The sequence below is a fragment of the Asparagus officinalis genome, chromosome 10 (genome assembly GCF_001876935.1).
Source record: "Asparagus officinalis chromosome 10, Aspof.V1, whole genome shotgun sequence".
In the NCBI taxonomy this organism is placed as follows: domain Eukaryota; kingdom Viridiplantae; phylum Streptophyta; class Magnoliopsida; order Asparagales; family Asparagaceae; genus Asparagus; species Asparagus officinalis.
Genome location: NC_033803.1, coordinates 7,295,869 through 7,306,599, shown reverse-complemented (window position 1 = coordinate 7,306,599; position 10,731 = coordinate 7,295,869). Strand labels below are relative to the sequence as shown.

Here is a 10,731-nt window from a genome sequence, read left to right as displayed (position 1 = left end):
AAAACCCCCCCCCCCCCCCCCCAAAAAAAAAAAGAAAAAAGAAAAAACCTCAACAGTCAGTGATGGTAGAAACCATGTTATCAAGTGTTTGAACACCATGGCTTAATTGAAGAATTGAAGAAGGGAGAATGCAAGAGAACGAAAACAAAAGGTTTGGGTTTACAGACTTATATCACAGATAGATTCTTTTTCCTTTTATTCCTAAGAAGAGTAATTGTCGGTAACAACAAAAACAAGGCCAGCAACAAATAGATGAGTCAGACCTCATACCAAAGCATTCTGAAGGCAAATTTTGAGAATAGCTTTCTCGTCTACGCCTGCTTGAATCTTCATCTTCCAGGTCCACAGATAAACATCGTGTTGATCTGCACAAATTAGAAAAGTTCATCAGCAAACGAATATACAACTAAAATGATAGCAAATGAATAGGTCCAAATAAACATAATACAAACAAATGATAGCAAATGATAGTTTCTCTGAAACACAGCAACAAGGCAACGCATAATTATTTGGTTTCAATTGGTAAGAAAGTTGCAAAGACGTGTATACATCTGGAGCTACAGCAGATATCCATAAGAATAATAAATAAATTATATGCAGAAAATATTTGATTCTGAGCTTGGGAATCATGCAACCAACAAGATCATCTAAGTTATCCATTTTTAATTGTCACCTATAAAGTTGAAGGGACAATTTTACAGATATTAGTACATAACACTGGGCTCTGGAACGTGGACAGAACCATCCTACTGGTGAAGTAATGTCAAAGATCCTAAAATTGGATGATAGTCTTATCCAAATCTTTTAGAACAAAAGTTCCCTGGGTGCATAACAGTGATATCGGGTAGAAGAAGATAGTGTTGGAGACTTTAGGCCCAATGGAGATGATGGACAGAGAAAAAATGATGCAATATGCATGAAAATTGGTCCAATAACATTGCTGGGATAAAACATACATATTTCATAGAAGATCAGTGATTCATCTTCATGATAGTGTAACACAAACAACAGAAACCTAAAACTAGTTGAACTACTAATCTTGCATTCATTTTAGCTCATTCTTGGTGAGTTCACCTACATCTTCCGGATCAGTTGTATAATTGTTCCTTTGCATGCATGCTCATATCGCTAAGGGCTCAGCAGGATTAAATTCTCGTATAATGTTGGAGCATTCTATTTATTAGTCTTTTGTAGCTTCATTATCTCATTGAAGAAATAGTGGGAAGCTTGCTCACATATGCAATACAGCACATGTATACATGCCCAAGAAAAGAGAGAAGAAAAGGAAAAGGAAAAAAAAGGAGGAAAAACAATTAATTCAAATAGACACCCCTAAGCATAAACAAGCACATGTGCATGTGGTACAATTGTGCACAAGATACAATAGTAAAGATAATTCACTTGAAGATATTGATTGTAATTTGTGAAAACCCTTCCTGAAATTTACAAGAAAATCTCACTGTAGAGACAACAATTTCGGCTCCGTTTGGATACCATGGTGTTTTACTTATTTCCATGGTGTTTTTGCCAAAAACAGAAGTTTTTGAGCTAAATCATCCTCAAACAAAAAACACAACACTTATCTCAAAACACCTTTTAGGTGTTTTAAGTTTGATGTTTTGGTTTTGAGTTTGAGAAGGTGTTAATATAATATCTAACATAAAATAAAAAAGTTATTGATAATAAATAATAATATAATAATATACTATACAATAGTATAATCGCTATAATATGATTAACTTTTTAATAAATAAATTGAAATAAAATAATAATTATAAAATATTATATAATAGTAACATATTTAATAATAACATAACAATATAATAATAACATATTGTATAGTAAATGTAATATAATATATAAAATATTAATATATTATGTAATAAAATAATATAATTTATTATAAAGTAAAATAATTTTAATAATAAAATAATTCATTGCTAACAAATGTTGATGTAAAAATAAGATATTCATAATATAATAATATTTATTTATATCGTAAATACTAATATATTATTAAAGTACTATTAAAAAACTCTAACATATTAAAAACAATAATATATCATATAATATTAAAATATTTATAATATATTAATTTATTAATAACATAATATTAACATTATTAATAATATTATATTATATGAATAATAGTGTAATATTATATTATATTAATAATAGTATAATATTATATTAATAATAAAATAACATTATTATAAAAATATTAATATAATATACACAATAACAAATTGATATACCAAAATAATTAAATGTATAATTATATCAAAACAATATGTAATAATTATAATATAATATAACTCGTTAAAGTACAATATAATATTATAATACATTATACAATATTATATTGCATTACATATAATACTTATAAGACTATAATAATGTAAACTAAATATTATAAGTTTATAACATTTTATTTATAATATATTTTATTATAATTAATATATAATATATCAATAATATGTTTAATACTAATGTTATAATGGGTCAAACTTGTGTTGACCAAAAATACTTAACGTGGTGTTTTTAAAAATATTTAAAGGAAAACACAATGGTATCCAAACGAAGCCGAAATCATGAAAATTAGAAAGATGAGGTAGTTTCCAATACACCAAAGTCACTGAACTCTATGCTGTAATTAAAGGTTGTCTTGAGTGATGAAAAGAAGCAGTGAGATCAGATGGATTTACCGGAATTTTGTGTCTCTAGGACCACATGGTTCCACCTTAATTCTCTTGCCAGCAATTTCACGTGTGTTTAAAGCTGAAAAAGCAGCTTTACGAATATCATAAAACTCTACAGACCTGCAATGCTGCTTGCGTGGAATTTCACAGATCTGTGGCAGAAACAGAAACAGGATTTAACCATTTGCATTTAGAAGAAGTCATCCAGAAAACAAGCGTGATTACAACCAACTCACCTCTTTGATTTCCCCATAAACTCCAAATATATGAAGAACGTCATCATTTGAAACAGAGGGATCGAGGTTGGTTACCATGAGCACACCCTCGTTGGTATCTGCCTCCAAAGGATTATCCTGCTACCAGATTGCCCACAATCAGTTAGCAAAATGCTAATATTGCATTGCCAAGTGCAGCCATATGTGAAACAACACGCGCTAACATAAAAGCTAAAGTCAATTGGAAGGAATAGACAAAATAATGATAATGCTGAAATGACAATAAATAAGGTAACCTCTGAATATTTGCACATATAGAATAAGAACATTAACGGCTTCTTCACATTAAAGCAAAAGGTATAAGCAAATCTCATTATTAGATACATATGGCTCCAGTGAATTCCATCCACTGTGCCTACATGAATTCTGATTTTTACATGAATCATGCCTTTTATTAAGAACTATATCAGGATCAGCAATGCAAATTTTCGTTCTCTTCCAACAAAGTTCCATAAATTCGTTGATTTTGACTGTCACTCTCCAATTAATTTTGCTACTGCAGGAAGCAAATGTAGTATTAATAAGTTAATAAACTATTGCACATATAGATAATGTTTAAATTAAAGAAGAGAGATAATTATCATGGTTATCTCAAGATATACCCATGGTATATCGGTCTCATGGGACCTGTACAAATTGAAAGTAGATAAAGAACATAGATCTAAAAGGAAGGCTAACCTAATATATTAAAAGAGATGATAATTGATGTTAAGACTACTTAGGAGATTTCAATACGACAATACCTTTGAAATGCAAAACTGTATATCAAGCTTCTGGCCCTTAATTGACTTGGTTTGAAGAACCCTCATTGCATTTTGTGCAGCCCTGATATCATAGTATGATACCATCATAAATCCACGATGGATGCACAATGTATAAAGGGTCCTCACATCCCCATATTGCTGAAACAACGCAGAGAAAATACATCAGATAAGAAAGATGGAAGGGACTGGAGGATGAAATTTAAACAATGCTATACTACAAGTCCAAGATATTACAACAAAAATACCTCGAAAATAGTCCTCAGCTCAATATCGTTGATGCTACTATTGATATTTTTCACAAGAAGAGTCCTGGTCAGCTGTTCACCAGATTGGAGTTCACTGGCAGGAAGGCTATGGAATCCTCTTTCTCCGGAAGTAAAAGCTCCACGATAACTATATTCAGAACCTTTCTTGCAGCTGAAATTATCATCCGATTCTAGTTCCAAGCCACCCACACTGTAAAATAGGTCATCTTCGAAATCCGTAATGTTCGACTTTGAAACATACCCAAGATCGTGGATAGCTCCAGATAGCAAATCGTCATCATCAGGAAGGAGATCTCCGATTGTTTGTGCTTCTATTTCTTCTAAGGATTCAAAAGCTTCATCCTCCAGAATGTTGGATTCAAATGCATTAACAGATTGACCAAGAAAGACATCATTTGATGATAACCTCGCTGCATCATCCATGTGGGAAAAAACAGTGTGTTAGATAAACTATTTTAAGGTAATATAAGTGATTTCTATGAAAGATAGCAATAATTTTAAACTTAATGGTTTGGTAAATATTGAACCTCGAAATAAATGGAAATCAAACAGTAAATAATAAGATCAACATCACATAAATTATTAGATTTCCTAATGCGGGGATTCATGTGCAACAAAGAGAACATGCAACAGAAAAGGAATAGTAGAGTTGCACGTTTGTTTGCTCGAGAAGAGAGAATTCTCATGGTGGCCCCTGCCTAGAGTACTTCTTTCGGTTTCTACTGACAATGACGCAGGTTGACAATTTGACGTTGGTTGGGGTGCAACATCCTTGTCAGGAGCTTTCTGCAACCTTGCTAGTTATCCCCAGAAAATAAGGCTACAAAGTATGTGGGATATTTCTTTTGGGGTCTTTGAAAAAACTGTGCAGAAGCTCTAAGCCAGCCATTCACATAATTCCCTCCCATAGGACGAATATTTTCTAGAAATAACGGAGAAACTGGCTTGCCTCCTGACATGAATGGCATAGCCTCTAGTCCAACAAAATTTAAAAAATTCAGATTAAGTTGATGAAAAGACAGATACAAATGAGAAAAGCATTGTTTTCTGGCGGAAATGAACACGGACGTATATAATAGTCACCAATGAGATAATAAAATTATTTGGACTAGGAATCCATGCAATGCCAGAATTAATGTGTTAAAAGAGGCTTTGAATATTCGTCTCAGCAGTATCCTGAAGTCAGATCAATGTTGCATGACTTCCGGAAATCAATACCTTAGTTAATAATGATGTTCATAAGATAGGTCATGTGAGGACAAAAGTCGTAAGCTATCTAGCTTTCCCTCTCCTTCATCAAATCTGATTAAACGAACTCATCAGGAGAAAAGAGAGCACACGTTCCTTAATAATTAGGACACTCATTACCCTTGAGCAGGAAATACATGATATGCATCTTAGAAAAAAAGTAAACACGCTGATAAGGAAATACATAATGAGTTCAGCAGCTTTCTTAGGTGCGAAAACATTCTCTTTTAGGAAACACAATAATATAAATATCAATAACTGATCACGTCTTTCCACTCATACCTTTTCTTGCATTTCATTAAGCTGTCAGTAAATGATCATTTGCATGTGACAGTTTATAACTTCATAGTACGTTTTCCACTTTGACTATTACATATTCTACATAATAATTTTTCTTGGCCTTTGGGAAAAGAGAAGTCCTAGTTTGAGTTACGCCTTATATGCCTGTTAGAGCTAACAAATTCTAGTGTTAAATAGTCATTTGGTTGTTGGATATGGACCTATCATTTTGGAGGAATCTCTAACAAAAAAAATATTGTGTTAGCAAATGTATATCTTTTCACAATAGTTTGTCCCCACTTCTTGTTTGTTACTCTATAGCAGCTAAAACTGTATCCTTGTAAATCTGTACTATTCTAATAAAACAGCTGCAACTTGTGGCAAGAATCCATGTGAATGGTACTGACTCTTATCCTAAGAAGTCACATGCTAAACTAGTAAATAACAAGCTTCATTCTGGTCTTCAATAACATTTTGTGGCTCTGATATGGATAAAGATGAACCAACTTTAGCCTTTTGTGCCCACTATCAGGACCAGCTTTTAAGTTTAGAAACTAAAATGTCAGTAATAAAGATAACAGGAAGCAATAAAAGTTTGCATGTGTATCCAGGCTCTCCGAACCCGACCTACATCCTATCCAATTTACCCAACCCAAACAGAAGTCAAGATATGTGACTCATAAATGGGCCCAAAACTTAGAACTGAGACCCCAGATGTGTAGGGTCCACATTTAGAAATTTTAGATGTGACCAGAAAAACCTGAACAAACCTGTAAGACCAGACAATAAACAGTTATAAAGTTTATCTACAGCAATATCACTTGCGAAGGGCCTGATCAAACAGAACCCGAGAAAGATCCCTAGTTTGCTTAATGAATGGATCATGTCTGAATCTACAATGTAGATCCGAAACTAAGCTAAGGATGAAACAAGACTAATCCTGAAACAAATGCTACAGTTGCCCTTAAAATACACGAATTAGAATTAGAATTAGAATTTTTAACAGCAGAAGAATTCTGTATAATTAAGATACAATCAAGCAATGATAAGATTAAAGACTGACAACGTCTTTAAACTAAAATTTCAAAGAAATCGGTTACAGATATAGACTTTGATACTTGGAAAGTAAAAAATGCATGTCAAAATAGTAAAGTTGTGTATGGGTGATGATGAACTTATGTAGAAGCAGAATCCCAGTAAAAAAATAATGTTTCAGTACAAGTCAGCGATCTGGGATAAATAAATAGCCCGCAAACAGGTCAACTGTTCCAGCAACAAGACTCACCACGATGATCAGGCATGGAAGCAGTCTGCCAAAGTCCAAATTGTTTCTGCAAGCAAAAATAGAAGAAACAAATCTTAAGAAATATATAGTGCTAAAATGGAAGAGTAACCCAGACCCTAAAGGAAATACAGTAGAAACACCAACTCAAGGGGAGAATAGGAACAAAACAAAAACAAAATAATGTCACATGGATAAACAATAAATCAACTGCTCTATCTAAATGAAGGGAATTTATGTAGCAAATCAAATCTAAATCTAAATTGATAAAGCTTCAAAACTGTAGCTCCCAAAAAATGAAAATTGCAAAAGACTTCTCAATCATGTTATGAAGCAGATCCTAGTACTCTGGATCCGTATGGAAAAGATCATTGCAGTTGACATCACACTAAGTAGAGTGGACCAAAGTTTGAAAAGTAATCTCTACTACTTAAGAAAAATATCTTATGAAGCAGATCCTAGTACTCTGGATTCATATGGAAAAGATCATTGCAGTTGGCATCACACTAAGTAGAGTGGACCAAAGTTTGAAAGTAATCTCTGCTACCTAAGAAAAATATCAGAAGGGGTGCCTACAATCAGATGCTAACATTCTGAATTACAATGCAAAAAAGAGAGCAAAAGTGGATGGATTTGTTTGCATGCGTGCAAGGATATTTAAGAAATGAAAAGAAAAAGGTATTCTTAGTTGAAGGTGAACCTTTTGTAGGACTGCGCAATTGTATGCTTCCGGCAAAAGAATGTAATTCTACTAGAAATATAACCCTATATTCAACATGTGATGAGGTGAGCACCTACTGTCTGACGGATTGGATGGATCCAGAGGAACAAGTGGAAAGGCTAAAAATAGAAAGCATATTTTTTTACTTGGCACTTAAATATAACCAGTATACAGAGTTGCATAGCTAAATAAGGAGGGCAATTTGTATGATGCCCCAACTAATAGTCTCACAGTGGTTATGTGAGGACATATTAATCGGTTTAAATAGTAAGCCTAGGGATTCAAGTGCAACAACGGTTAACTCATTGTGACAGTGGTTAGACATACAACTCCACAATTAAGCGCTTATGCAAGAGTAGTACCACGATGGGTGACCTCGTGGGAAGTTTGAGTGTTACACTCACTGGATCCCTGGGCTTAACATCGCACCAACAGGCTTGTGGAACTAAGTGTTATTCTATAGTGGGAGTGACCTCAAGAACCCATAGGAGTCACCTCTAGAATCCACATCGCATGGCAATGAAACTGGGATGGGCTGATTGTGTGAGGACATATTAATTGGTTTAAATAGTTAATCATTTTTCGTTGTGGATTAGCCAAACAACTCCGCAGTTAAGCGTGTTCGTGTGAGAGTAGTACTCCTGGGAAATTACAATGTTGCACTCGGTGGATCCAGGGTGACGATGAGAGGTCTAGCTTCTACATTCCTAGGCCACTATCCAGCCGACAATTACTTGAAACTATTGCTCAGAATAAACCAAAAATGGAAGCCTGGAGTAGAGGTAGAGGTTAACTACAACCAACCTATCCTTGTTTTAAGGCAAACTCTAGTGACTTAAGGATAGAATAACATAGATATTTGACAATGAATTTAAATTCTAGTAACCTAGACTACCAAATAACTGGGGAGAAAAAGAAGAAGATAGACGTGTGCAGTAAGTATCATTCTCAAGCAAAATACCTCAGAAGGAAGCCGCATTTCCTCTGAAAATGCTGATGGCTTGTAAAATGTGGACGCATGACTCTGTTCCATAATATCAGATGGCATCTTGCAACTCCAAACCATGAACCTCAACAACAAAATTCAAAGGTTGTAGAGACACTTGCTCCCAAGCTGCAATACCTGGTGGTTGAAATTCATCCAAAATAAGCAAATTAGAAACAAGAAAGGAAATGTTGACCGAAAAACCAAAATAAAACTTGAACAAGCAAGCCCAGTAATATAACGAACTTTCAAGATGGCTACAGAACTCAAAATTCAAGGTTTTCAAAACTCTACCAAGAAAAGGGGAACCATAGAGCTGAAGAAGAAACTTGAACAGAACCAGACAATCATTGTGAGAACATGAAGAAGATCAAGAGAATAGAGTGCAGTATAAATCTAAAAGGAAATTGTGTCAGTAAATTTAGAATGTCTTTTATAAAGAGTGTTATAATAAAAAACTAGAAATTTTAAACAAGTTAATGCAAATATGGTATATCATGATTGCTTGCTAGAGTCAAAATGTAGTTGGTTACCATTAAGGTGTACAAAAGATATAAAAAAAGCCTTAAAGATAACACTGAACAACCAACTTTAAATCTGACCAACCTGAATCTACAAGCACTGAGAAAATTCTACCAAAATAATGAGAAAGATGAAATACTAAGCTGGGATTTTAGAATATTATTATTCAGAAAAAAAAAGGGGAAATTCGAGGAAACTGAACCCAAATTGAGAATTTGAATAACATACACTGATCACCAATAACCCTAACCCCAATAATCAACTTCTCAAGATCAAAAGCGTCAATTGAAATCCCAACTTAAACTAAGATGACAGCAACCAACAACAAAAGCTACAAAGGCTAAAATATTAAGAAAACCACGAATTTTAATAATTTTTCAAAAATGGATACTTTTCAGTAGAAGAATAAAATATAAGGAATCTGAAGATATAAAAAGCTACCAGCTAAATTAAACCTCGCCTCGAACCCCACAATGCTCTGCAGAATTATCCTAAAAAAATCTTCTGTGGTTTTTCAGAATAAAAAATACTAGGGAATCTGCAGGTGATGATTATGCTACAGTAAATCTAATGTAAACAATTCCCAATTCAAGTTGGCGTGACAGTAATAAACAAATTAGAGAAATCGGTGGAGAACTCTCACCATATAGCTTCTTCTTCTTCTTTTCTCTCTCAAAATTCGAAGAAATTAGCACGCGCTTCGCGAATTATGATGAAAGAAATGAAATATTTCTAAAAAGGAAACCTAAATAAAAAGTCAGAGCTATATATATACACGAACTCTAAAGCAAAAAAAACCGCCCAAATTAAGCTTGGATCACGCTCAAAAATCATCATGAATTAAAGAGGAAAACTCCAATTATTTAAAAATAAAATAATTGAAGTTCAATGATAATTCAAAGCAAAACACCGTCAAATTTAAAATAATTGAAGTTCAATAAATTTCATTATTAGAGCGGATATTCAAATTAATGACTTCTAGAAAAAGCGTCATAAAGTAAAAGGCGCGGTTATAATAAAAATTTAAGCTCGGATCTCAATCAATTCCCAAAATACAAATCAAAGCAAAACACCGCCAACTTTAAGCCAGATTTTCAAATTAATGGTTTCTAGTAAAAGAGCCATAAAGTAAAAGGCTAAATGATCATAAAAAATTTAAGCTCCGACCTCAATCAATTCCCAAAATTAAAAAAAAATCAATAAAGATAATAATTACAAAAAGCTAAAGCAAAAACACCGCCAAATTCAAACAAAAAATTGCAACGAGATCGCAGATCAAGCAAATTCTCAAAAAGGAGCAGAATTCTCACCCGATCTCTCGCAATTCTTCAGCTGAGGACTTAGGGTCCGAGAGTGTAGCTTCCGGCGCACGATAAGAAATATCCAGCGCACGATAAGAGATAGCCTAGAGAGAAAAAGCGAGAGGGTTTCCGCGAAGGGATCTCGTCAAAATCCGTGCCGTGCGAGAGATAGGAGCCCGCCCTCTCTCGCCCCCCGGCTCCCCGGAAATTTGCACTCTACCCCCCTGGATTTTTCAAAATTTTCTCCGGCGAGTGAGCGTTCGTGCGCGCTCACTCAGCCGGCGACGAGAGGGGAGGAGAGAGAAAACGAGAGGAGAGAGAAATATAATAATCGAGAAAGGGAGGGGGTAAAGTGGATAAGTTGCGGTAGGGATTAAAGAGCGGAGGAG

General features: G+C 34.1%; 1 protein-coding gene across 3 annotated transcripts in view; it reads right to left on the bottom strand.

The window, feature by feature from the left end:
* The window catches only part of LOC109826074 (protein MEI2-like 4), a 14,728-nt gene extending 3,997 nt beyond the window's left edge, over positions 1 to 10,731 (bottom strand). For 2 of the 3 annotated variants that reach the window (XM_020393037.1, XM_020393039.1), the window contains exons 1-8: positions 10,352 to 10,731; positions 8,496 to 8,657; positions 6,817 to 6,862; positions 3,984 to 4,414; positions 3,718 to 3,876; positions 2,936 to 3,055; positions 2,706 to 2,851; positions 271 to 365 (exon numbers count right to left, since the gene is read on the bottom strand). In XM_020393037.1, coding sequence (XP_020248626.1) covers positions 271 to 365; positions 2,706 to 2,851; positions 2,936 to 3,055; positions 3,718 to 3,876; positions 3,984 to 4,414; positions 6,817 to 6,862; positions 8,496 to 8,600 — 1,102 coding nt within the window. In that variant the 5' untranslated portion in view covers positions 8,601 to 8,657; positions 10,352 to 10,731. The remainder of the gene's footprint in view (positions 1 to 270; positions 366 to 2,705; positions 2,852 to 2,935; positions 3,056 to 3,717; positions 3,877 to 3,983; positions 4,415 to 6,816; positions 6,863 to 8,495; positions 8,658 to 10,351) is intronic. The other variant, XM_020393038.1, reaches the window with a different exon arrangement.